The sequence below is a fragment of the Macaca fascicularis genome, chromosome 9 (genome assembly GCF_037993035.2).
Source record: "Macaca fascicularis isolate 582-1 chromosome 9, T2T-MFA8v1.1".
Lineage (NCBI taxonomy): Eukaryota > Metazoa > Chordata > Mammalia > Primates > Cercopithecidae > Macaca > Macaca fascicularis.
The window spans coordinates 109,456,728-109,484,463 of NC_088383.1; the positions used below are offsets into that span (position 1 = coordinate 109,456,728).

A 27,736-nucleotide genomic window follows, 5' to 3' on the forward strand; every position below is an offset into this window, starting at 1 on the left:
AAAACAAGAACTTCTACTTTTATACATCTGTTTTCAATTCAAACCTAATATTTAAACACTGTCCCAAGTGCTTCAGGGCCTTGCCATTCAAAGTGCTAGTCCTCAGACCAGCTGCAAGGGCATCAACTGGGAGCTTGCTGAAAAATCACAATCTTGGGCCTTACTCCCGACTCAATGAACCAGTTTCTGAATTTTAATAAGATCCCTGGCCGGGCGCGGTGGCTCAAGCCTGTAATCCCAGCACTTTGGGAGGCCGAGGCGGGCGGATCACAAGGTCAGGAGATCGAGACCACAGTGAAACCCCGTCTCTACTAAAAATACAAAAAATTAGCCGGGCGGGGTGGCGGGCGCCTGTAGTCCCAGCTACTCAGGAGGCTGAGGCAGGAGAATGGCGGGAACCCGGGAGGCGGAGCTTGCAGTGAGCCGAGATCGCGCCACTGCACTCCAGCCTGGGCAACAGCGTGAGACTCCGTCTCAAAAAAAAAAAAAAAAAAAAAAAAAAAAAAAAAAAAAAGATCCCCAAGTGATGTGGATGCACATTAAGAGTTTGTGAAGCACCGCTTTGGGGATATAAAAATCAGCAAGACATAGTCCCTACCCTTAAGGAGTCTATTACTTAGTAGGGTAATATGCATATATGTATATAAATAACTTTAGTATAGTTAGAATGTATCATTACCAAAGTATAAGTCTGTGGGATTATAGAGAGAGGTTAATTTTGACTTGGGTTACAGACATGCATCAAGGAGGAGACAGTATTTAAGAGAGGGGCCTTGAAAGGCTGTGGTAGCATTCAGTGGGCCCAGGAGAGAAGCTGAAGGTTAGGATACAAGCAGAGGCAGGAAGAGTTGAGGAGTTATTTACAAAACAGAAAGGAGTCATATGTAACTGGAGCATAGAGAACAAACGAGAATGAGATGGAAATGGAAAGGTAAGTGGAGCCCTGTGCACATTTAGCCTTGTCTATAAAGCAATGGGAGGCTCAAAGGTTTTGAACAGATAAATGACAGAATAAAATCTGTTTTTTTTTCCTTCTTTGTAGTTCCTTACTACCAGTTCAGATATGTAAGGGTTAGAGAAAACTGAGATGGAATCTCAGGCTATTTCTCCACAGCCGAGAGTTCTAAGGCAGTCAACTCCTTTTAGACAGGACTGGCAGAAAATACAGAATGGGTGAAGTGAAGAGAGGGAAACTATAGTAACTTTCTCCTTGAGAGATAAAGTGGGATCCATTCTGAGACAGAGGCAGTGAGAATACGTCTCCTACAAAACTTAGCTCCATGCTGGGCACATGGTAGGCCACACACACACGCACACACACACACACACACACACACCCCTATACATCCATTACACTTACAGCAAATGAAACACCTGTTGGTCTTCTAATCCATTTGGGGGGTTTTTTCAGGGGAGGTATCAGTGATGCTTGTGCCACTTGCTCTGGCACCTGCAGTGGTGGGAGAGGCTGGCCTTTGCTGAAGGAAGACGAGATCTGGGGGGAAAAGACACCTGCATCACCATCCTAAAGTGGCAGTTTAGTCAGGCCCTCCACCTACAAACTCCATTTTGAGAGGAATCCTTGAGACACCCAATTTGACCTAGAAAGGTCAGACTCCCATATTCCAGAGGATGGGGAAGTAAGTAGTAGTGAGGGTGGGACTCCCATGCAAGTAGGCTCTTGGAAAGACTACTACATTCAAAGTCTACAATGGAGTGTGGCACAAAATGGATCTATAGGAGAAAGATAAGAGTCATACTCTTGAAATAACTGTCCCAGCAAAGGGGTCCCACTGTCCCTGAAATATTACAGGGCCCATCCAATAACAAGAGTCAAGGTGAAGGCCTTCTTCACATTGTGGCAGAAACTGACATCCTTTCAGGAAGATGGGCACCAGAGCAAAGGTGCAGTCCTCCCAAACCCTGGGCCCTGTTCTCCCAATCTCCAACAGTCCCTGCTTCTCAGGCCATATGTCTCTCTCCCACAAATAGAGACAGCCCCTTCCCTCCAGCATTCTCTCCCAAGCCCTTCAAACCTTGTCAGCCAGTCTCATGTGCTGGACTTCCCAGCTCCTACCCATCACAGAGTACAAACTGATCCAGCCGTCAAAGGAGGCAGCAGAGAACACTGAAGGGTCCCGAGGGCACCACTGCACTTCAAAGCACCAGCTGCTCTGTGTTGGTAGCTTATATACCACCTAATATTAGGGAACACACACCATTAGGGACAGTCCATGACACCCAAAACACATGGCTGCAGCTGAGATTCTTCTACCCTCTCTCTCCCATCCCAGCATGCCTACAGAAGGGCCAGCCTACCTCACTGCTCTCCAGGTTCGAGCACAAGATCTGGCTGTCCTTAGCACTAGTGAGCAGCAGTTCAGCATCAGCCTGGCTCCATGACACTGACAAGATCCCCCTAAAAAGGTAGGGAAAGAGGAACTAGCATTTGTTGAATGCCTACTATGAGTAGGCTGCCTTATATATCTTTGATACATTTTATAGGGCATATCAGACTCCATGCCCTATAACATGCATGGTCTGATATTATCTTACAAATTAAGAAAATGAGGTTTTGAAAAATTAAGTAACTTTCCAACAGTTACAGAGTCAGAACCCAAATCAAACCTCAGAGCCTGTGCACTATGCACTGCACCACTCTGCCTCTCTTAGATCACTGCAGGATGGCCTGCTTCTTTTCACTAATTAGAGAGTAGAGATTATGAACCACTATGAATCACACAAACACTCATCCCTATGAGTGTTTTCAGCCCAGGAGGTAGTAAAGACCTAACCATCAAAAGTCCCCAAGGAGGCCAGGCACAGTGGCTCATGCCTGTAATCCCAACACTTTGGGAGGCTGAGGGGGGAGGATCACTTGAGCCCAGGAAATTGGGGTCACAGCAAGGCTTGATCACGCCACTGCACACCAGCCTGGGTGATAGAGCAAGAACTGGTCTAAAAACATAGAAGTCCCCAAGAATATAAAGGCAGCATGGTCCTTTGGTTAGAAAGAACAGATTGTGGGGCTGGGCGCGATGGCTCATGCTTGTAATCCCAGCACTTTGGGAGGCTGAGGCGGCCGGATCACGAGGTCAGGAGTTCGAGACCATCGTGGCTAACACAGTGAAACCCTGTCTCTAATAAAAATACAAAAAAAATTAGCCGGGTTTAGTGGCGGGCGCCTGTAGTCCCAGCTAGTTGGGAGGCTGAGGCAGGAGAAAGGCACGAACCCGTGAGCGGAGGTTGCGGTAAGCTGAGATCACGCCACTGCACTCCAGCCTTGGGGACAGAGCAAGACTCCGTCTCAAAAAAAAAAAAAAGAAAAGAAAAGAAAAGAAAGAACAGATTGTGGAGGCCTGTTCACAGGATAGGAGTCAAGTTATTTTTATGAAAAAATCCTGGAGGAGGAAAGCTCATCACCTAAGGAAATGACGTTAGCCTCATACCAGAGCCTGGAGACTAAACACTGGTTCCAGTATTTCTCATGACCCCATTCCCATCTTTGGAATTTAGATGGAATCTCAGCCTCCTCTCCATAACCTCAGGGTCTAAGGGCCTCCTCTTAGTTAGGGCTCTAGTTAGTATTGGGTGACTATACGTTCACCGGAATGGCTTTAAAGCCAGGAAGGATGTTTAGTAGCTAAAGTGAGGCATACATTGCCTCCTACCCAGGCCAGTTATGTCCACCATCCCCTCAAGGATATGGATGACGTCTGAGATGCTACCTGCTGTGGCTCTCCAGCACCTTCAGGGGCGAGGAGGCAAAGCGCAAGTCCCACAGCTGAATCACAGGAAGACGATCATCCTCTGAGCACAGCACTAACTGGGTGGCTATGTCAGGATGCCAGGCCAGGCCTGAGCAGTGCATCTGCGAACAAAGCATATCCCAATGGGTGCTGTAACCTGACTCTTTTGCCCAGTTGAAATGGGACCACTCTGAGAGCAAGTTTTGTGTCTCTTCTGTGACTGGGAACACCACAGGCATCAGAGAGTGATGGCCAGGAATAAGTAAGGAACAGTAGAAGCTTCCAGATCAGCTTTGTTTAGCTTCCCTAAGTTTTTACTCTCAATAGGAAATGTGCTAAGTGGCTGACTCCACATGTCCGACAGCTAAAAGCAGGACTCTGGCCTGGGCAGAGCAGCTATAACTGCTAGGCAGGAGAGAGAAGCCAGAGCCCAAGCCTGTGTTCTGGCCTCCACTACTTACCCTATTGCTGTGATCACTGACTTTGATGATAGGTTCATTCTTCCTGAGATCCCACACAACTGCCTTGCCACTGGGGTGAGCAGAAGACAGAATGTGTTGGGCTTGCCGGTTCCAAGACAGTGCCTTGACGTCCTCTGGGGGCTGCTAAGGCAGGATGGGGACAGAAAGATGACAACTTGTCACCCCCTGGACAAAGTGACATCTGCTGTTCCACTGCTCCCAGCCACCCACAGCAAGTCCAAGAATAGACATGGGGCTACCCAAACTAAGACAGTGTTGGGAAGCTGGGAGTTGAATTTTCCAGGGAGGATCCTTTAAGGTATCAGTGTAGAAGCAGAAGGGATGGAAGGCACATCTAAGTTTTACTCCTACCCAAGGTTTTACTAAGAGGATAGAGTCAAGATTTTAAAAAACAGCCCTCTTGTCTAGGACAAAAAGAGAGGGAGAGAAGGAGGAAGATGAGGGAGAGAGGAAAACATAGATATCCAAGACCCCCACAGAGAGTGAGGCCGAGAGAAAAACCATAAGATGTTATCAAATTGAAACAACTTACCTCACTATACTGTAAGCACAAGACAGAGAAAAGGCCAGGAAGCAAAAAGATGGGCCCAGTTACAGATTGACAGACAGGCTCTCCAAGACACAAGACCAGACCCCCCAACTGCATGGGAGAGCCACATACAGGGAGAATAAAGCTGACCCTCCCCATAAAAAGGACAATGGTATGTCTGGGGACCTACTCTTGCTCCGTCTTTGCTGGGCCCAATGCCCTACCCAACTCTGCGAAAGCTGACAGCACTCCCATCCTTTCTTGTGGTATCTTTTGCTCTCCTCACCTTTCATCTGCCTCCCAGAAACTCCTAGAACAAGTAATGAGCACAAACCAACCACCCCATATACACCGTCCACCCACCGGCCATCCTAGCTCTTATCTGGCTGGTAGCATGTTAGTCTATGGAGCTTTATTGCCCTCCAGTGGTAAAGCTTGAAATCTCGTGCGCTCCAACTGGCTCCAGAACACAAGACTTTACCTAGGAAAATCAGCTGCACACTCTAAGCAGCAGCCAGGGTTGGGTGGTGGAGGCGCTGCTCACCTGTGACTTGGATCCCAGGGTCATTGGCACATTCAAGTTATTCAGATCCCAAATGAAGACTTCAGAATCGCTGGCCCCTGAAGCCAGGAGGTTGCCCTGTATGAATAAAAGGTGTTTGGAGACACACCACCCTAGGAAGAAGTAGAGCAAGAAAGGAGGAAAGAAGCCCAAATTTGGGGCTATCAAAAGCCTCCCCTGAAACAGCCTGGAAAGGGATCAGAGTTACAGACCGGAGGCCACATGTGAATGCTTCCACTCAGATCTGTTGCTCCCTGGCTTGGCCATGTTTGACTAACCGAAATGTAGTACCTGTAGTACCTGGAAAGGATTAAAGTCGAGGGCTCTGACAGCCCCCGTGTGCTTCTGTTTCTGGGCAATCACAGGCTCCTTCCCCGAAGACAGGATGTGGGTCACATTGTATAGAATAAGCATGCCATTGTCCCCGCCGCCTGCAATAACCCCGGAGCTTTCCAGAAGCCCACTGCCAAAGCTCCCCCAGATCAGCTTGTGAAACCTATAAAGAGGAGGAACTGGCATCAGTACAAACTTAGGTTCATGTCAGTAAGCACAGGATGGGCATCTCTGTCAGCTTCTGCCATTATGCAGGCAGCCCCACCCCTAGCTGGAACTTGCCTGTATCCTTCATTTCCCAGACAGAAGGGAGGTATCCTCCACCCAGTCCTGCCCTTTCTCTGAAAAAATGTTTCATTTATGTTACACTAGAAGCCAGGAAGCCACTGCCTCTGAGTTGTGTGGAGGTGTGTGTGTATATATATATACACACACACACACACACATATATATACACACACACACACACACACATACACACACACATACACATATATATGTACATTTTTAAGTTAACATTGGGGTTATATGGGCCCTGTGATATATACTCCACTGCCTCTGAGTTGTGTGGAGGTGTGTGTATATATCTACACACACACACACACACACACACACGTACATTTTTAAGTTAACATTGGGGTTATATAGGCCCTGTGATATATACTTCAAATAGATTACTTCACATAATCCTCACAACTCAAATAGTCAGGTAATAATAGCAACCACTTACACTGATTGAATACTTCCTATGTATCAGACACTGTTTTAAGTGCTTTAGATGTATTAGCTGACTGAATATTTAACAACCTCATGAAGCATTACTATTATTTCCATTTTCAATTGAGAAAACTGAAGCACAAAAAAGTTATAAAATTTCTGTACACAGAGCTAGTAATTTTATCTCCATTTTAGGATAAATGCTAGGAAGTAGCAGGGTCAAGGTTCAAAGTTAGGCCCATCTTATTCCAGAGCCTGAGCTCTTAACATCATAAAACACTGTCTCCTATTGAGAGAAAGATCCAAACTCTTCTGTAACTATTAGAAGCAGGCTCCCTAGACCAACAATTCACTCTCAAACTGGAAATGAGAAAAGACCCAACGGCCTCCCCACCCCATGCCTCTCCCATGTGGCTGGCCCACTGGAGTGGCAATGTGGCTGCAAACGGCCAGCCCTGAAGACAGAGGCATGCAAGGATACGCTCCCATTCAGGAAATACTTTTCTGGCTTTCTGAGGATGCTTCTAACAAAATAATGCCAATGTCTTGCCCCAGAGAAAAAGATCCCTTTGGATCCCTGGACCCCTTCTAGAAAGTTTGGGCCCCCTGCAAAGCCCCTACGGAAGGCATATGAAATCCCTGAAGCCTCATAGGTGGTCTGTCTCTCACGTCACAGCTGCTAGCCAGGGACATTTCCACAGCCCTTTGGAGAAGCCAGATATCAAGCCAAATGAGGTTACAAGATCTCCAACTGCAAAGAAATATTCCCTAAGAACAGTCAGCAAAGCAACTGAGTGGGTGATAGGCAGGAACTTGTTAGGCCAGTCACTGGAGCAGAGCCAACTGGTCAGAAGCAAAGTGTGGGGCACCAGCTCGGACCAGGTCAGCATCTGAAGCAAAACAGCAGAGCCTACACAATGCTAGCTAAGAGGCTACCGCCAGAAAGGCTGTTTTCTAAGGTTGCAGTGATCTTAATATAGCAGAAGGATGTTTTTCCATATAGGTTCAAGAGACTGCCATGTCACCCAGGGACTGGAGCTCAGCAGGGGTAGAGGGCATGTCAACTGAGTAGCTAGAGAAGCCCACAGTAGGTCACACAGGAACCAGCAGAGGGTATGTCCAGTGAAAGACCCACATGGAGATGCAGAGGGTGCAGCGACCTCAGCACGGTCAGAACACATGACACACAGAACAGAGTAAAAGGCACCTGAGACCTCAAGGGGGAGTCACCAAAGGGTTGGAGAAGAGGGCAGTTACTTCAGAGTGGCAGTTACTTCAGTTTGTCACACACAGGGTGTGACAAAATGATTTTCTGTATGCATGTGGAAAGCACATTTCTGTGGTTAACCACCTCACTAGTGAGGGTAAAGCTGGCGCCTGAATAGGGTGTGATAGAGAGCAACCTGGGAGAATGGGCTTAACACCTAGGTGAAGTTACGCGAGGAAGGCGACTTGATGGTTCAGGGTGCTCAGGGAGTGTCCATCATCTCTACTCTGCAAATGAAACGGAACAAGAGATGGGTGGGTGTGTACTATTCCGCAACTTTCTGGTAAGTTTGGATTTTTTAAAAACAAAAAGTTAAAAAACAAAAAGGTGGTCTAGTTGGGCACAGTGCCTCACATCTATAATCCCAGCTACTCAGGAGGCTGGGGCAGGAGGATCACTTGTGCCCAGGAGATGGAAGCCAGCCTGGTCAATATAGCAAGACCCTATGTCTATTTTTTTTTAAAAAAAGAAAGAAATATCTGCTGTATAAATTGTTTCCATGATTTATTCATTCCTTTGGTTTTGATTCTTTCATTTTCTTATTAAGTTTCTTTAAAATAAAAAATCCCAGCTTCATGTTAGTGAACTAAAGTGAAAAGAGTTTGTCCACATTCAAGCCAAAATAACGTGGGAAACTCAAGCCTCCCTAGAAGTCAAACAGAGTGGTTAAGGCAGTACTCCAAGCTGGAGAATGAATGGAGCATTGGCTGTTTGAGAGGCAAGCTACTTCTCTGAATGCCTATTATACAACAAACTACTACACATCTACTATGAATTCTCAGTTTACAGTAGAAAAAAAAAGTTTAGAGAAGTTAGATAAAGTGTCCAAGAGGACAGCAAGTAGCAGAGCTGGGATATAAACTCAGGTCTCTCCAACAACTAACCCATGCTCTACTATCTTAATGCCTCTAGAAAGAAAGCAAGTCTCGAGAAAAGGAAAACTGAGAGAAGTACACAAATGATTTTTTTTTTCTGCTTGACATTGTCCCTTACAGAAGGCCCTCAAAGAGAGGACACAGTGCTCCCCAAGTAGCTAGAATTGAGATAAAGGTAGAATGACAGAAAATAGATCCTCTACTTTCTCCATGTTACTTGACAATGGTTCTTCCAGAGGTTATGGGGGCCACTCCAGAGAGCTAGAAACTCAGTGTATAGAGAGGTAAGGTACAGCAGACCACACGCTGGCCTCTCACCTCATTTACCCACAGCAGCTATGTCCTCAGTCAATGATATAAAAGTGTGATATTCTCCCAGAAAACTTTCTTTTTGAGTGAAATTCATCTAACAGACCAAACACTGTTTGCTTCACTGCACATGCTAATCCATATTGATTCTGACTGCATCCAGAGGCATTTATCCATGCACTCTCTTCAGCCTATTTATAGTTGATGCTGTCCCTTATCTCCCATACCAGTGTTTCAGAACATTTTTCTTTCAGTCAAATATTTCTAGGTAGATAATATTTCTCTGATGCATCATAGATTGAGGATAAGGGGATCTTCAGGATCCAAATTTGGTTGAGGCATGGGTTTGGAGAAAAGGGCAGGCAGAGAATGAGGAAGATTTTGAAAGGTATATGTTTAGTTGATAACAAAGAGATACAGGAAGAGGTTTAAAAATGGAAAAAGGAGGAAGACTACTAGAAAATAAAAGGGAATAAGAGACTGAACATGAAACCTGAATTCAGATCTCAGCTAGTTTGTTAGAAGTCATCTTGTACAATCTCTTCTTTATACATAAGTGAAGGAACCTGAGATAACTGACTTGATTTGCCCAAGTCACACAGCTCTATTAGTATTATGGCCAATGCTACAGCCCCACACAACTGTGCCTTATGCCACACTATGCAGAAGAAGACACAGAAAAAAAGAGAGAGGAAGACAGAAAGCAAAGGATGAGCGGCCCTCTATCTTCCCTGATCATCCTGGTCAATAGTTTATGATACTGACTGTTGAGCATGTGACCTAACCTAGACTGGAACAGAATGAAGTGGGTGTCTTAGACCCTGGGGTGTCTAAGATGATTGCTTCAGAAAGGCCCCAACAGGGCTGTGTCAAAGGTAACCTTTGGGATTTAGGTCTTTGGGAATGTGATTCAATCTTCCAACACAGTTATAGAGGTGGGAAAAGAAAGCAGAGATAAAATATTATCAATAGGGTTAACTGTACTATTTATTCTGGTTACTGGCCCCAAATTCCTACAGAGTGGAGTAGGAGTATGAGGTAAAGTTCATGACTCCCAAATTCAAACTAACAGCTTGAAAAACTCTTAAGACACTAAGACTAACTGAAGACTAACTGTAACTGAAGTGCTGGATTTGAATGCTGTCTGGTAACCCAGAAGTTTCTTCTTCTTCTATTTTTTTGAGGCAGGGTCTTGCTCTGTCGCCCAGGCTGGAGTACAGTGGTACTCAGCTCATTGTAACCTCTGCCTCCCACGTGCAAGCGATGCTGGTGCCTCAGACTCCCGAATAGCTGGGATTACAGGTGTGTGCCACCACGCCCAGCTGATTTTTGTATTTTTAGTACAGAGGGGGTTTCACCATGTTGGCCAGGCTGGTCTTGAACTCCTGGCCTCAAGCGATCTGCCCATCTCAGCCTCCCAAAGTGCTAGGATTACAGGCGTGAGCCACCGCACCTGGCTGGTAACCCAAAAGTTTATAATATCACTCATTCACATAACAAATATTTATTAAATACAAATATTTATTAAATATAACGCCAGGCACTGCTCTAAGTGCTGGAGATAGAGCAATGAGTAAAACATTAAAATCTTGGCCAGGCATGGTGGTTCACGCCTGTAATCCCAGCACTTTGGGAGGCTGAGGTGGTTAGATCACCTGAGGTCAGGAGTTCAAGACCAGCCTGGCTAACATGGTGAAACCCCATCTCTACTAATAATACAAAAATTAGCTGGGCATGGTGGCGCGCACCTGTAATCCCAGGTACTCGGGAGGCTGCAGGAGAACTGCTTGAACGCAGGAGGTGGAGGTTGCAATGAGCCAAGATTGAGCCACTGCACTCCAGCCTGGATGACAGAGTGAAACTCTATCTCCAGAAAACAAAACAAAACAAAACAAAAAACCATTAAAATCTCTACCCACATGGATCTCAAAATTCAGTTCCTAAGATTATACTGCCTCTTTCTTAAGTACCCTTGACCCTAAGGAGCTACTACTATGCTGAAGCTGTTGCTTTGCTTGTTGAGGATTAGGACCCTTGCCTAGTGCCCCCTTACCCTTTTTTTTTTTTTTTTTTTTTTTTTTTGAGACGGAGTCTCGCTCTGTCGCCCAGGCTGGAGTGCAGTGGCGCGATCTCGGCTCACTGCAAGCTCCGCCTCCCGGGTTCACGCCATTCTCCTGCCTCAGCCTCCCGAGTAGCTGGGACTACTGGAGCCCACAACCGCACCTGGCTAATTTTTTGTATTTTTAGTAGAGACTGGGTTTCACCGTGGTCTCGATCTCCTGACCTTGTGATCCGCCCGCCTCGGCCTCCCAAAGTGCTGGGATTACAGGCGTGAGCCACCGCGCCCGGCCCCCTTACCCTTTTTCCTTTTCCTATTAGCTTTCTCAGGTTGAACCCCTTTTTTAAGCTCCAGCATATAAACATCTTGAATTAGCTCACCCCTTTGAAGGGCCCCTTCTGAAATGCTTGGTTAGGGGCTAAGAGTATCTAATCATCATCAGTAAATCCTCAAGTGCCTGCTCTTCAAAGGATACAGGTACTGGAAATACAAAGAGATGTTAAAAAAAAAAAAAAAACTGCAAAATAAGAGATGCTGTCATAAAGTGATGCAGGAGCTCAAGAAAGGGCAAACAACAACTAACTTTTCCTTATGAGATTTTAACTATGAAAAGAAAGAGGGTACTTCCGCCTAAATATTTTAACTCTCTTAGCGGGACCAAGAAACGCACAAGGAGTTCATCAATCATCAGACGGAATGTTGCCTTCTAGACCAGTAACCTCAAATATAAAAAAAAAATTAATAGAAATTACACGTTATTGATAGTATAAAAAAAAATTAGCCAGGTGTGGTGGCGCGCACCTGCAGTCCCAGTTACTCAGGAGGCTGAGGCGGGAGAATCGCTTGAACCTGGGAGACGGAGGTTGCAGTGATCTGAGATTGCACCACTGCACTCCAGACTGGGCAAGAAAGTGAGACTCTGTCCCAAAAAATAAATAAATAAAAAATAGTAGAGCCAGCTGGCTCAGTGGCTCACACCTGTAGTCCCAGCACTTTGGGAGGCCGAGCAGGCTGATCGCTTGGGCTCAGGAGTTCAAGACCAGCCTGGGCAACATGGCAACACCCCATCTCTTCTAAAAATATAAAAAATTAGCTGGGTGTGGTGGCATGTGCCTGCAGTCCCAGCTACTCAGGGGACTGAGGCGGGAGGATTGCTTGAGCCCAGGAGGTGGTTGCAGTGAGTCCTGATTGTGCCACTGCAATCCAGCCTGGGTGACAGAGTGAGATCCTGTTCCAAACAAAAACAAAAACAAAAACAGTACAGTAATACATGTATACATTTATATTGAATATATACCTTGAGTATAATGAATATTCACATTTTTTCTGATGATATAAAAATTTGGAGACTATCGCTTCAGACTGTAAGCCCCACCTTTATAAGATCTTTAGAAGAAGGGCAGAATAATGGAAAGAAGGTAGGCTTTGGACTCAAATAGGCCTTGACTTAAATCCTAGCTTCTCAGAGTTTCAGTTCCCTTCTATGTAAAATGGAAATATGGTACTTATCACTTATTATGAGGAATAAATAAAATGTACACAGCCCCTAGCACAGGGTCTGGCATGTATACATGTGCTCAATGAATGATAGTACCTAGCGCTGGAAGCCTGCAAGAGCCATGAAATCCATGAGAACCAATCAGTGTCTAAAAGCAATGAGGAGAGGATCATTCGTTCTCTTCCTTGTTGGCAGAGAGGGTGATATTGTGTAAGGTTGTTATCTTCACAAGAGCCAAGGGAGGAAGGACCCAATATCTCTGGGTTCAAAGATAGGACAGGTACACGTGGGTCCAGGCTTGTCTGAGGCATCTCTATCACATGCATTCAGCCTGACACTGCTATTGCTGCTGACCGGAAAGGTGGGGGTGGTTGTTTTTTAAATCCTTTTGCAAAATAAGCCCAGAGTTAACTTCTCTCCAACTTGGCAAAGCTCGTTCTTCCCTCACTTGGCTCCTCAGGAGCCCTGAGAAACACACACTGCTCCCAGGATTCCTCATCAGTATCTTCGTCAGGATCTACCCTGTATAGGTCAGACAATACCTGCTAGAGGCAGAAAGGACTCCTTTGTGTTTCAAGTCCAGAGAAGGGTCCCTGAAATCAACCTCAAATATTTCCAATGTGCCATTTGTGCTGAAGGAGGAATCTAGCTGTTGGGCAGATGTTCCTAGGCACAAGAAAAGGCAGCGTATAAGCAACAATATATGCATGGATTTCAGGTATAAGAGGGTTAAGGAGTGAAGAGGAGAAGGAACAGAAGAGGGCTGGGTATACCCTTTCTCAAAGGTAACTCCACAAAAGCAAAAAAACATTGGCCAGGCACGGTGGCTCACACCTGTAATCCCAGCAGTTTGGGACACCGAGGTGGGTGGATCACAAGGTCAGGAGACTGAGACCATCCTGGCTAACACAGTGAAACTCTGTTTCTACTAAAAATACAAAAAAATTAGCCAGGCGTGGTGGCGGGCACCTGTAGTCCCAGCTACTTGAGAGGCTGAGGCAGGAGAATGGCGTGAACCCGGAAGGTGGAGCTTGCAGTGAGCCAAGATCGCGCCACTGCACTCCAGCCTGGGTGACAGAGTGAGACTCTGCTTCAAAAAAAAAAAAAACAAAAAGAAAGAAAACATGATGTACCTAACCTTGAGCCATAGTCCTAGGCAGCCCTCAGGTACCCAAAACACCTAATATCCCCTTGCTTATGCTGTGAGTCACCCTATCTTTCTATGATCTGAGAGCTTTCTCTGATGCAAAATAAATAATTCTAGATACTAAGTTTCCCCTCAACCTATGTACTCCCAGTGGATCCTAATCCACAGTGTCACCATACCTGTGGCCAGATACAAAGGGTATTGGCTGGCTGGGCTCCATGCCTGGACAGCTGGCCGCTCAAGTTCCTTCAGCTTCATGGTCTATCCTGTAGGTGGCAGAAAACTGACATGGCCCTCAGTCCACTGAAAATAGAAACCAGCAAACTTAACAGCCAGATCCAGGGAGCATCTGTGGACAAGAGTTCTTGTTTGTCTTTCTACACCACAGGATAGGGCATTTCAGGGCAACACAGAGTGACAAATACATGACCATCTGCAGATCTAAAGATAGTTCATTCACCCAATTACTGAAATGTAATACTTTAAACCTCAAAAGATACTCAACCACAATGGCTACCACAGGTCCAGTGGTGATAACTACCAAACCGGACAATCTCTCAGTGATTTTTGTCCATTTCCTTGGCTTTAAATAGCATCCATATGCTGATGATCCCCAAATTTATATCACTATCACAAATCTCTCCTCCAAGCTCCAAGTTCTTATATGCAATTTCTTCTTCTTCTTCTTCTTTTTTTTTTTTAAGACAGAGTCTTGCTCTGTTGCCCAGGCTGGAGTGCAGTGCCACAATCTCAGGTCACTGCAACCTCTGCCTCCCGGGTTCAAGTGATTCTCCTGCCTCAGCCTCCCGAGTGGCTGGGATTACAGGCATGTGCCACTATGCCTGGCTAATTTTTGTATTTTTAGTAGAGACGTGGTTTTACCATGGTGGCCAGGCTGGTCTCAAACTTCTGACCTCAAGTGATCAGTTGCTTATATGCAATTTCTAATCAAATATTTCACTTGGATATAGTAGCTACCTAATGGGGGTGGGGAACTCCCATTTTAGTCTACCTAAAATGGAATTCTCTATTCTACCATCTCTTCTGGGTTTTTTGTTTTTTCAGAAAGGAGCAAAGTCACAGTCTCTTCTGTTCTTCCTCCAGTTTTCTTCATCTTGGTAAATGGTTCCACTATCTACCCAATTGCTCAACCCAGAAGCCTGAAAATCCCTCTTGATCCCTCCTTCTCCCTCATTCTCCTCTAATCCATCATTTAGTCTCCCTGATTTTACCTCCAAAGTATATCTTAATCTGTCTGCTTTTCTCTTATTTTTCACTGCCAACAGCCTTTTGATGATATCATCTCTCACCTGGAGTACTGCAACAGTCTCCCAACTAGCTATCCCCCTTTCTACTTAAGCCATTACCCAATTTGTTCTTTACACAGCGGCAGGAGTAAACCTCTAAAATAAAACATAGGGTTTTGGCATTCCATGCTTAAGATCTTTCAACGATTTCTATCACACACAGAATACAATTCAAATTTCTTTGAGCCCTGCCCAAAGGCTCCAGCCTACCACTTCAACTTCATCTTTTGATAATTTTCTCCTTATTAATTGTGCTTGAGCCACACTAGCCTTTAATTTCCTGACATTTTCCTTCCTTAGAGCCTTTGCAAATGCTGTTCCCTATACTCTGAATGCTCTTCCCTTCACTTTCTACATGGCTGGCTCCTTATATTTTTCTGGGCTCAGCTTCTCACTTCCCCAAATAAGTGAACTATACAATCACAAAAAGTCTCAATTTTTTTCTTCCTAGCAATTTATAATGACACATTTTATTTACATTGACATTGTCGGTCTCTTCCACTAATACGCAAGCTCCACGAGAGCTGGCACTGTGTCTGCTTTTGTTCACCATGTTGTAACTAGTTTCCAAACGAACGTCTGGCACATGGTAAAAGCTCGAATCTGGACATCCATTTTAACTCTGTGATTTCTGATCTAATTCCAATGTATATTCAAGGTCCTATCCCAACAGGCTAGCAAAGAGGTAGGAAGGATTTTTTAAAATTACACTGAACTTAGGGAGAAAGCTTGGGACCTACTGTGACCTGCTTGAGTAAGCTACAGTCAGAGCAGTCTCACCTACAAAAACAGGAGATAGTATTACTAAATCTCTAACGTACTTTCCAGCGTGAAGAAAGTTTAAGCCTGCCCATTACGCCAAGATTTCCAAGGGACTTTTAAACACTTGTGGCTACTATCAGGTATCCTGTTACCAGCTCAACACTCCAAGTCACCAGTGCCACCTGCTGGTCACAGCCAACTTAATGTTTCTGAGAAAAGATCCCCTAATAACAAAAATAGGAGCTGCGATAAGCAGCTGTGCATATCTCATTTAATTCTCTCAGTGGTCCTATTAGGTAAGTACTACGATTACCCTATTTTCCAGAGACGACAACTGGCTAGGCTGGGATGTGAACCCCCATCAGCATCAAGAGCCCGTATTTCTAACCATCCCGTATTTCTAACCATCCCGTATTTCTAACCATTGTGCTAGTCGCAGCTAAACTCTAGAAAGTGTTTTAATCGCGGACAGTCTAGGAACTGGGAAAAATGGGCTCTTAATTCATATTGTTCAGAGGCATCTATTCACAAAAAAGGGCCCCTCCTGGGGTCAGATTGGCCATGGGGGCGTGAGGCGGAGATGACCAATGAAATGCTGGACAGACCTGCCGTGCAGGAGGACACCAGCTACCCTTGGCAGCCCAGTCCTTAGGGAGGACGATCAGCACAGCTTCTTTCCCGCTGTCGCCGAAGAGAGGCGCGCCAGGGTCAGCAATGACAGGCCTTCCCGCCTAGCCCAAACGCAGCGACACCGGGTGGGCTTGGCCGGGCCAGGTCAGGACCAAGGCGGATGGGAAGGCGCGAGGCAGCGCTGAACAGGGAGACCCTCGTCAGGCTGGGGGCTCCCGTGCGGCAAGGGCAGTAGAGCCGGATCCAATTCAAGGGTAGGCGTAGTGGAGGCCCCCGGCGCCCGGACTCGCGGGCAGGGCTAGCGCGGGCCGGGGGTCTCCGCAGCAAGGGGGCTCCTCTCGGCCCTCTGCCAAGAAAGGAGCAGTGTTCCGGGTCCCCAGCGCAATCTCTGCTCCCAGGGACCCCAGACCAGCAGGGCAAACCAACCTGTGCGTCGGACCCCGGGCAAGGGTCAAGCGCGGCAGCCAGAGCTGGTCCTCTGGCAGCGCTCTAGCGCGCAGCCGGGCGCTGTGGACGGCGGCTGCGGAGGGCCAAAAGCGGAGCGGACCTGGCAGGGCACCGCCGAAAACACGCTCCAGGGGCGCCGAGCCCGAGACCCAGACAGACCCACGGAGAACGTTTACAAACAGGATTATAGGTTTTAACCGGACCTCCCTCTCCTACCCTGTGATTGCGCAGTGGGTCAGATCTGGACCAGTAAGTTCTGGTCTATGCAGTTTGAGCCAGGCTCTAGGGCCAGTCTCTGAAAACGGAAAATACTAACTCATTATCTATGTATTGAAGGGGGACAAGACCCGACCCTAGCCCCAGGAGCCCTCAGTGGAATCCATTTAGTTGAAAACGTAAAAAGCAATCGAGGCTGTAAATGGCAGTGAGTGTTGCACTGCAGCCCAGCAGAAACTGGCCCCAAAATTTGGTTGAATTAAGGGCTGTTAAGTGTGTGGAGGGTGAGACTACAGGGCCAGGGGCTTCCTGAAATATTTCAGGAACATAGGAGGGGTGTTATCCTCTGGAGCTGCAAGAACACAGGTGATACTCCAGCAAGGAGGAAGCAGCCAAACCGGCTAATAGGCACCCTGGAATTTTCCATACCGTGAATGCAGGCGGGGATTGGATGCGGATTGTGGTGTTCCAATTCAATTCTGCAGATCAGAGTTACTGAAAATTACAGGGAGGGATGCAATAACATAAAGATTATGTTTTGAGGCTAGCAATATGGAACCCCTTAGAGAGAGCAGAGCTGGAGGCAGGGACTCAAATTAGGAGACGAATAGAACAATCCACGTACTAGGTGATGAAAGCCTGGATTAACATAGTAGTGATGATTGTAAAGGAGAGCTGGACAGGCTCTCCTGACTGATAAAGTCTTTAGAGCCTGGGAGACTACAAAAACTATGGTGGTCTTTTAATAGAGCCAGAGAACTTCAGGTGAGGAGGGGGCCTGAAAAGATCTTTTTAAATTTTTAAGAAAATTTTATTTATTTATTTGAGACAGATTATCACTCTATCGCCCTGGCTGGTGTGCAGTGGCGCGATCGCGGCTCACGCCAACCTCCGCCTCCCAGGTTCAAGTGATTCTCCTACCTCAGACTCCCCAGTAGCTGGGACTACAGGCGCACACCACAACGCCCAGCTAATTTTTTGTATTTTTAGTAGAGACGGGGTTTCACCGTGTTAGCCAGGATGGTCTCCATCTCCTGACCTTGCAATCCACCCACCTCGGCCTCCCAAAGTGCTGGGATTACAGGCATGAACCACCACACCCAGCCAATCATGTATTTTTTATGTTGAAGAAACTGTGCCACTTCCAAATAAAAATGTTCTGTGGATCACACCTGTAATCTCAGCACTTTGGGAGGCCAAGGTGTGCATATCACCTAAGGTCAGGAGTTTGAGACCAGTCTGGTCAACATGGTGAAACTCCGTCGCTACCAAAAATATAAAAATTAGCCAGGCATGGTAGTGCTCGCCTGTAGTCCCAGCTACTTGGGAGGCTGAGGCGTGAGAATAGCTTGAATCCTGGAGGCAGAGGTTGCAGTGAGCTGAGATCGTGCCACTGTACCTCAGCCTGGGTGACAGAGACTCCATCTCCAAAAAAAAAAGTTCTGTAAGCAGCTTTAGATCTTAGAAACTTCTGCTTAATGCATGAATTCTCTGCATTCCTGCCCGATACACCTCCAAAGATTGGGGCCAGTTATCACGATGGGACCCAACTCGTGACACAACTCCAGTTCCCTTTCATGTGGATTTGGCAATTTTGAAGTCAGACACAAGGTAATTCTGTACATTATCTGTGCCTAGCCCATGCTTCCTACCAAGTACTCAAGTATTTCCTGAACTTCTTAGCTGACACAACAGGGAATGAAGCCCGAAGAAAAGTAAACAGGGTTGAAAACTAAATCTAAGAGGAGGAGGCAGAAGAGTTACTGATGGAATACTCCTAAAGAAATTTGAAACAGAAGCTTAAGGTCAGTTTTGGGTAGGACATGATTAAACAAAATTAAAAGTGCACTTTCTCAGCTCACACCTCTTAAGAATTCTTGCTGGGAGTGGTGGCTCATGCCTGTAATCCTAACACTTTGGGAAGCTGAGGTGGGCAGATCACCTGCGGTCAGGAGTTCAAGACCAGCCTGGCCAATATGGTCAAACTACATCGCTACCAAAAAATACAAAAAAAATTAGCTGGGCATGGTGGTGTGCACCTGTAATCCCAGCTATTTGGGAGGGTGAGGCACGAGAATCACTTGAACCTGGGAGGCAGAGGTTGCAATGAGCTAAGATCATGCCACTGCACTCCAGCCTGGGTGACAGAGTGAGACCATGTCTCAAAAAAAAAAAAAAAAGAAAGAAAGAAAAAAAAAGAAAAAAATTCTTTTTGGCCTGGCATAGTGGTCTACACCCATAATCCCAACACTTTGGGAGGCCAAGGCAGGTGGACTGCTTGAGCCCAGAAGTTTAAGACCAGCCTGGGCAACATGGTGAAACCCTGTCTCTACAAAAAAATACAAAAATTAGCCAGGTGTGGTGGTGCATGCCTGTGGTCCCAGCTGCTTGGGAGGCTACAATGAGAGGACCACTTGGGCCTGGGAGGTAGAGGTGCAGTGAGCTGTGATCACACCACTACACTGCAGCCTGGGCAACAGAGTGAGACCCTGTCTCAATAGTAGTAATGATAAAGAATTATTTTTGCTTTGTATTATAACTGCTGGTCTCCTATGTAATATTTGAAGGCAATTACTTTGTCTTGCTCAGTTTTATATCTCCAGGGCTTATCAGTGTTTGATACATATTAGACACACAGGTGTTTGTTAAGGAAATGATTATCAAATGCTATAGAGAATGGAGACACATAAAAAGCCAGTGGGGACCTTCAAAGAATAGCATTCCACAAGTATCCACTCCCTGACCTCACAAAAGGTCTCTCACTGCCTGCACAGTTAGGACTCCACATCTAATTTGAAAGAATTTGCTTCTTTTGGTCCCATTAAATGTATGCTTTTTTATGGGACAGGTTTTCTGGCATATACTGTAACTTAAGAAAATGTCCCCAAAGGAATACGGGTTGGTTCACTTAAATGGATGCATGAGGGCTGGGTACAGTGGCTCCTGCCTGTATTCCAAGTGTGAGGCAGGAGGACTGCTTGAGGCCAGGAGTTTGAGCCAGCCTGGGCAACATAGCAAGATCCCATCTTAACAAAAAATAAGAAACTTAGGAGTCATACATACCAGTAATCCTACCTACTAGGGAGGCTGAGCAAGGAGGATCCCTTAAGCCCAGGGGTTTGAGGTTACAGGGAGCTATGATTGTGCTACTGCACTTCAACCTGGGGAACAGAGGAAGATCCTATCTCTAAATAAAACAAAAAACAGATGAATGAGATAGACTCTGAAAAACATAGTTTTTCTCTAAGGCTGTCATAGGAGTATGGATGAGTCATTAAAAGTAATCAAAGCTGTGAACATGTTCAGTAGTAACTCACTGCCTGTCCTCTAATTCATAAACACAGGTAATGTCGACTTATTAAGAAGCTATGATTCAGAAGCTGCTTTGGAATAAGGAATATTCTTCTTAAAACAGAAATAAGATCAGAGGCAGTCACAGCCTTAGGCAGACAGGACAAATACACTTATCAGTCCTGTAATACACTTGAAACACGTTAGAGCACAATTTTTTCCAACTAACCACTATTATTAAGGAGATTTTTTTTGAGACAGTCTGGCTGGCTCTGCCGCCCAGGCTGGAGTGCAGTGGCGCCATCTCACCACAACCTCCACCTCCTGGGTTCAAGCGATTCTCCTGCCTCAGCCTCCGGAGTAGCTGGGATTACAAGCATGCACCACCAAGCTTAGCTAGTGTTTTGTATTCTTAGTAGAGATGGGGTTTTGCTATGTTAGTCAGGCTGGTCTTCAACTCCTGGCCTCAAGTGTTTCACCCGCCTCGGCCTCCCAAAGTGCTGGGATTACAGGCTGAGCACCCACGCCATGCCAAGGTTTTTTTCGAGACAGGGTCTTGCTCTGTTGCCCAGGCTGGAGCAGTGTTGCAAATATGGCTCACTGCACCCTCCTGGGCTCAAATGATCCTCCCTCCTCATCCTCCTGCACAGCTGGGACCACAGGCACACACTGCTGTGCCCAGCGAATTTTTTGAAAATTTTTTTTGCAGAGATGGGGTCTCGTCATGTTGCCCAGGCTAATCTCAAAGTCCTGAGCTTCAAGCAATCCTTCCGCCTCAGCCTCCCAAAGTGTTGGGATAATAGGCATGAGCTACCAGACCTACACTAGAAAGGTTTTTTTATGGGAAATAAATCTTGTTTCAACTTAGGAAGTTAGGAACATTTCTTCCTTGACCCTATAAATGGGAAAAGGAGCGAACCTTAACACCTCCACATGGCTAAAACCCTTAAGTACCTTCATAACCCAAGTGAAATTAACAAATTAATATTTTGTGCCTAAGCCCCCATCCACCCCACCCTCCTATCCTTTAAATTTCAGAATAAGAAAACAGGGAAGAGGGCAGACATCAAGCAGAAAAAAAGGGAAAAGGATGCGGTTCCTCAGGGCAGTGACTATTCCTGGGAAAATGAGGCACAAATACCACAGCACTGAGTTTTATTAGGGATTTCATTAAGATTAAATTTCTAGGAATAAGGGAGTCCTAGTTAAGAGGACACAAAAGCCCACGAAGCCTCCTCAGATCTCATAGTGAACCACCGGCTCAGGTTCTTTGGAGGGATCGCCGCCTCGTTCCAGGTACAGATTATTGTAAGGATACTGCTTTGGTCCCTAAGGAAAAAACACAGGTCAGCAAGAACATACATTCAGTCAATACCTGGCTACACCCCACTGAGTTAACAATCATGCATGGTAAATGGGTAGGCAGTAGCCTCTAGTCAGACCCAGCTGGGCTAGGACAGCAGGAACAGCAATCCTCTTCCTCACTCAGGCCAAGGCAGAGAGAAAGCCTAAATTGTAAGAGAAGTGGTGCCTATACTGTGAGGGGGAAGGAGAAAGGGGGAGGGAAGGGAATAGGGAAAGGAGGGGAAGGGAGGAAGAGAGGGAGGGAAGTAAAGAAATAGAAAAGAGAGAGTGTCAGAGTCAGAGGCAACGCTTTCTAAATGAGACGATGCATCCATCCATCCCACTCTCTCTCGGGGTCGAGACAGACTCAATCTCCTTTAAGTCACTCAGCCTCTAATGGTTCCACCACTAAAGTGGCCCAGCAAATGAGGCGTGCAGGAGCAGTGGTGGGGGAAAGCACAGAGGAGACAAGGCTGGAACGTGCTTTAGGGGCTGCTGGCTTTACCAACAAACAGCTGTCAGAGAACACAGCTCAAGGGGAGGAGAAAAGGGTGATATGCTTACAGAACTGAAAAATGGAAGAGCCACACTGTGTTTCTTGCTCTCCTGAAGTCAAGTTAGTGCTCACTCTAGCCCTACGTGCATTCTCCAGCATGGAGCCCCTGGGGCTTGGTAGGAAGGCTCGTGTCAGTGCACACAGACATACCAGCTACCTTCAGGACACTGATTGTCTCTGCAGAGGTAGCACTGGGCAGCCAACTGCAAACACAGCAGCCTCCCTGCTTTCAGTTTCTCTCCTTCTAATACATCCTGGAGACTACTCCCAGATTAATCATCCTAAGAACTCAGCATTCATTATGTCACTCTTCTGTTCGAAAACCCAGAATGGTTCCCTGCCACCTAGAGGCAGACCAAGTCATCACTGTATCCCCAACCGCTAGCACAGTTTGCACCTGGTACATAGTAGAGGCTCCATAAATATTTGTCAAATTAATGCTTTATTACACCATCAAGTCCAAATCCCTTAGCAATGACATAAAAGCTGCCCAACCTAACTGCTCAACTTATCTCACAATACTTTTTAACACAGTGATTTCCAAATCTAGGTGCACATCAGAATTACCTGGGAGCTTATTAAAAATATGGCTTTTAGAACCCTACTGCGATGCTACTGAATTAGGACCACCAAGAAGCGGGGCCTGGGAATCTGGATTTTTAGCAAGTCTCCAGGAAACCAACCAATGCAGCTGGTTATTTAGGAACCATTTTATACATCTATTCTATTCTAGCTAACTCATTCACCCTCCTTTTCCTTCATTGTTTTCTTTTTCTTTTTTCTTTTTTTTTAGACAGTCTTTCTCTCTTGCCCAGGCTGGAGGGCAGTAGTGTGATTTCAGCTTACTGCAACCTCCGCCTCCCAAGTTCAAAGGATTCCTGTGCCCCAGCCTCCCAAGTAGCTGGGATTACAGGCATGCACCACCATGCCTGGCTAATTTTTTTGTATACTTTGTAGAGACGGGGTTTCACCATGTTGCCCAGGATGGTCTTGAACTCCTGAGCTCAAGCAATCTGCCCGCTTCAGCCTCCCAATGTGCCGAGATTACATGCACAGGTCACCATGCCTGGCCTCCTTCATTGTTTTCTCTTGCCCTAAATGTTTTCTCCAACTTTCCACCACCCAAAGCCTGTGTGTGTGTGTGTGTGTGTGTGTGTTAGCATCTAGGTAGCCCTTCTCCTTGACACTAACTCATATACTATCACATACATTCACTATACACATATATACACATAAATTGTACAGAATTCCCACATATCTGTTCAAATGTTGCTCATGTAACTTATCTAAATTTTCTTAACTAACCTTCCTTAAAGCTAGATAATTCATTTCTACGTCCTTTACATTCTCCAAAATGTAAGTCTATGCCTGTAGTGGACACTTAATTGCTTCCAATATACTACAGGAAGTGCCCTTCACATGTCCAGCAAAGGGTAAGATTTTAGCTCAAGATTCCTTAACTCTACTGTAAAGATCACTTAATGAAATATTGTTGATAAATATAATCCCCAAATGGCAACTCTGGAGACTAGCTGGTTTCCATACACTCATTGCTCATCTAGTCTTCAAGTGTATCTACTCACCGAGACTGGTCCAAGAAGTAGGGGTGGAGAAGTGCTCTGGTACTTGTGGCAGGCCAGTGGGTCAAGGCCCTTCTATCTTCCTATCTCCTAAGACTCCAGGAAGCCAAGCTTGGTATTGGTTGGATTCCTATCCCAGAGACTTCACTCCCTCAGGAAATGGGGCTAAGCAAACATGCCTAAGGGAGCACTTCTCGGATACTCACCACAGGCTGGTAGGAAGGGTACACGTCCCCCACCCAGAACATGAATGTCATGAAAGCCAGGAAACCGAAGAGGTGCATACACATGACATTCCAAGAAACAGGTGTGGGGGATGTATCCACACGGTTCCTGGTGTACATGTCTATGTGCCAGTGCATCTGAGACAGAAAGACAAATAGCTGTCACATACTACTCTTCCTGCAAAATGCAGGCAAGTCCCCAGTGATCAGAGCCTGATACAAGGTTAGACAGAAGCATTCTACTGCCCTCGGGCAACATGCTGAGAACCAGGTCTGAGGCACACTGCCCTACAGGATTGGATGCTGGCCTCTGTCTAGGTTCTTCTAGGTTCTGCTGAATAGGGACAGCTCAATCATGGAAGCGCACAACTTTCACAGTACAGAGTTTCATGATTCCCAGATGTCCCATTCAGTGTGCCACATGCAACCTCAGATCTCACATCACTGAACCTTGCTTCCTTGAGCAGAAAAGCTTAGTGTTACTTGGTCAAAGAAGTGCCATCTGAGCTAAAGAATCTCCAAGAAGACAAAGGGAGAAGGAAGGTCAAATGAGATATGGTTCTCTCACCGGTTCACCCCAGTTCAACCTCAGGTCCGGTTGGTCCCAGCTATACCATGGATCCCTCTCATGCTGTGAACGGTCAGGGAGCTTCGGGTAGTCGCCATACCTGAGAGACAGCAGGAACTTCTGGAAGAGGCTGTGAGCAGCCTCAGACAATTCAGAGTCTCCTCATCTTATAGATGAGAAACCAAGTGACAGAGATAACTGCCTCACCTAAGGACAAAGGAACTAAATCTCAAGACAAGAGCTCGAGTTCTAGTCACTAAGCACAGAACTAACCATAGAAGTCCAAATTGTATTTAAAAGTTCATGGCAAGCTCTGAAATATTTTAATGTATATAAGCTTTCCCAGGGCCAGGTGTGGTGGCTCATGCCTGTAATCCCAGCACTTTGGGAGGCCAAAGTGGGCAGATCACCTAAGGTCAGGAATTCAAGACCAGACTGGTCAACATGGCGAAACCTCCTCTTTACTAAAAATACAAAAATTAGCTGGGTGTGGTGGCAGATGCCCATAATCTCAGCTACTCAGGAGGCTGAGGCAGGAGAATCACTTGAACCCGAGAGGTTGAGGTTGCAGTGAGCCGAGATCGCGCCATTGCACTCCAGCCTAGGCAACAAGAGTGAAACTGTCTCAAAAAAACAAAACAAAACAAAAAACCAGCTTCCCCAAACTTCTTTCAATAAAAAGAAAAAAAGTCACACAATCATGTAATATTATAGATGAAAGGGAATTTAGCAATCAATTACAGTCACCTGCCACATAACACTTCGGTCAACGACGGACCACATATACAAAGGGGGTCCCATAAGTTTATAATAAAGCTGCCCTATAAATGTGTACCATTTTTTATCTTCTTTTCTTTTTTGAGATGGAGTCTTGCTCTTGTCGCCTAGGCTGGAGTGCAATGGCACAATCTCAGCTCGCTGCAACCTCCACCTACCGGGTTCAAGCAATTCTCCTGCCTCAGCCTCCCAAGTAGCTGGGATTACAGGTGCCCACCACCACGCCCGGCTAATTTTTGTATTTTTAGTAAAGACAGGGTTTCGCCATGTTGGCCAGGCTAGTCTTGATCTCCTGATCTCGTGATCCGCCTGCCTTGGCCTCCCAAAGTGCTGGGATTACAGGTGTGAGCCACAGTGCCTGGCCCATTTTTTACCTTTTATAGCATATTTTTATGTCCCTTTTCTATGTTTAGATACACAAATACCATTGTGTTACAACTGCCCACAGTATTTAGTACAACAACATGCTGTACAGGTTTGTGGCCTAAGAGCAATAGGCCATACCATAAAGCTGTGGTGTGTAGCAGGCTATACTATCTAGGTTTCTGTAAGTATACTCTCTGATGTTCATACAATGAGATCACCTAAAAACACATTTCTCAGAATGTATCCCTGTTGTTAAATGACATATGGCTGTACTCTGATTTTCATTAGACAGAAAATGAAAAATTAAAGTTTAGAGTCTGAATCCAAAGTCACCCAGCTAATTGGAATAAAAACAAAAAGAGTACGAATTAGAAAACCATTCTTCTCATAATAACTGTGTTCTTGACCACCCAGCTGGCAGTCATCTCCATGTCTTAAATACCTCATGAGACCTCTTGCTAAGCTGGGTTTTCCCCCAACAAATCCAGGTTCATCTGACACTGACTTCGAACAAGAATGCTCTTGTTCACAACATAAAAAACAAAACAAAACAGGAAATGATGACAACTAGGCATATGCTACAGAAAATGAGTGTATAGTAAGAAGAATAGAAGTTGCTGAAACCAAGATTGAAAGAGTGATGTTAGGACAGGAAATAAAGGTGATGATAATCACTTCAGATAATTAACCACTGGGATGTTATGTGGGTACAGATACGGAAGAGTGTGGAAGGGATAGGATAACATCAACTGGAGTAAGTAAGGGGGCTGGTTGTTTAATCTGCTTAATAGTTGCTACGATTTCCACAGCACTAACAGAAAAAAAAAAATTTTTTTTTTAAAGAGACATACACATAAATATAGAGTACTCGTTTACAAATAAGGTTCTCATGATAGGAGTCCAGCTCCAGCCTGGTCACATGCCTGGATGACAGCACCTGAGCCCAGCAGATGCTCAATCTAAATGAAACTCCACGCTCTGGATAGAGCCAAGGAAGGTTCCTGCTATTCGGGGGTCCTCGAGGGAGCCATTAAAACCTCGGCTTCCTCATTTAAGGAAACAGCCTGAGCCAAGGAGAAAATTGAAGTCCTCTCAGCTGCAGCTGCTCACCCACCCCCTCCCACCTCCCTCCACAGAGAAAAGCACCCACTCCATTGACTCTGAGAGGTCACGAGAAGGTTCGGGAGAAAGGGTCACAGTCAAGCCACCCAACCCAGCCGGCCTTCTCCCATCACTACTTGGGTGCGAGCAGACCCTCTCTGTCTCACCCCATGCCCTCATCCGGGTAAGGCTCGTAGTCTTCCACACGCATATTATACTTCTTGGCGGCGGCGGCCCGTTCTTCTGGGGTCCTAGGATAGGGCCCTGGCAACATGTCCTTGGTCATGCTGGAGGCTAAAGCGCAGAACAGAACAGGTCAGAAGCGAGCCCGCTCTCCGGCCGCTCCGAAGGCTTCAAGTCACAGGGGCTGCAGAGATCCGAGATCGGGACTTCGCAGGATCAGCGCGACCCTCCACCCCATTTTCTGGATATCAACGCCACCTCCGCTCCCTACCCGGAGTCTGCCGCCGCGGCATCCACGATCCCCCCTCCCGATACACCAAACCTCAGGCACCCCCTTCCCACAATGAGGTCTCTCCCATTCTCGCGGACCTGTCCGTGCGCCCAGCGGCACCACGTTCCGGGATGCCCTTTGCAGCCACTGAACTCCCAGGACCCCGGCCCTGGCCACCGCCATCTTCACCTTCTTCACGTTTCCCTTCTGCCCATGCGCAAAGACCTGTCACGGCGGCTGAGCCGGGCCAAATGTGACGGAGGAAGCCGGGAGTGAAGAAAAGTCGAAGGGTTCAACGTGGGCGGGGTTTAAATACGGAGTTGGGAAGCCAAGGGTTGGATAGAGGCTGGGAGGGATAACCGGGAAGAAGAGTAAACCAGGCAGGTCTTTGACATTTCAGAATGTTGTGTCCTTTTTCTCCCCGAGCTGACTTAGACCCATCCAGGGATGATGGGAACTCGGAACCTGAGCAACTCAGGTGGACAGCTTAACCACCTCCTGCAGGAGCTGTACTAGTGAAATGAGCCTGTCTGACTCTCTTCTCTGGCTGCTTGCTTTCCTGTCCTTCACGGGCACTTCCTTCCAT

General features: G+C 46.3%; 2 protein-coding genes across 54 annotated transcripts in view; both read right to left on the minus strand.

Annotated features, from left to right (window-relative positions):
• Positions 1 to 16,692, minus strand: part of SEC31B (SEC31 homolog B, COPII coat complex component) — a 34,511-nt gene extending 17,819 nt beyond the window's left edge. For 18 of the 50 annotated variants that reach the window (XR_012418081.1, XR_012418080.1, XM_074002485.1 and 15 more), the window contains exons 1-10: positions 16,653 to 16,692; positions 13,707 to 13,830; positions 12,923 to 13,046; positions 5,623 to 5,818; positions 5,305 to 5,400; positions 4,211 to 4,354; positions 3,729 to 3,871; positions 2,320 to 2,419; positions 2,037 to 2,198; positions 1,361 to 1,495 (exon numbers count right to left, since the gene is read on the minus strand). Coding sequence is in view for 48 of the 50 variants with exons in the window: in XM_074002485.1 (XP_073858586.1) it covers positions 1,361 to 1,495; positions 2,037 to 2,198; positions 2,320 to 2,419; positions 3,729 to 3,871; positions 4,211 to 4,354; positions 5,305 to 5,400; positions 5,623 to 5,818; positions 12,923 to 13,046; positions 13,707 to 13,785 (1,179 nt within the window). In the remaining 2 variants the exon portion in view is untranslated. Of the gene's footprint in view, positions 1 to 1,360; positions 1,496 to 2,036; positions 2,199 to 2,319; positions 2,420 to 3,728; positions 3,872 to 4,210; positions 4,355 to 5,304; positions 5,401 to 5,622; positions 5,819 to 12,922; positions 13,047 to 13,706; positions 13,831 to 16,201 lie in introns of all 50 variants that reach the window. The other 32 variants (XM_074002487.1, XM_074002483.1, XM_074002486.1 and 29 more) reach the window with 14 other exon arrangements.
• Positions 16,693 to 21,318: 4,626 nt separating this feature from the next.
• NDUFB8 (NADH:ubiquinone oxidoreductase subunit B8) lies at positions 21,319 to 27,362 on the minus strand. Of its 4 annotated transcripts, none has more exons than XR_012418082.1 (5): positions 27,249 to 27,362; positions 26,864 to 26,990; positions 24,453 to 24,552; positions 23,664 to 24,022; positions 21,319 to 21,509 (listed from the first exon to the last, which is right to left on the minus strand). XR_012418082.1 is itself a non-coding variant. In XM_005566197.5 (5 exons), exons 1-5 carry the CDS (start codon positions 27,331 to 27,333, stop codon positions 21,417 to 21,419), a joined length of 561 nt encoding a protein of 186 aa, XP_005566254.3. In that variant the 5' UTR covers positions 27,334 to 27,362; the 3' UTR covers positions 21,319 to 21,416. The 4 variants fall into 4 exon arrangements, 3 of the variants coding, with proteins under 3 accessions (XP_005566254.3, XP_073858602.1, XP_073858603.1); XM_005566197.5 differs by having other exon boundaries at positions 23,867 to 24,022; XM_074002501.1 differs by lacking the exon at positions 23,664 to 24,022.
• Between the last annotated feature and the right edge of the window lie 374 nt (positions 27,363 to 27,736).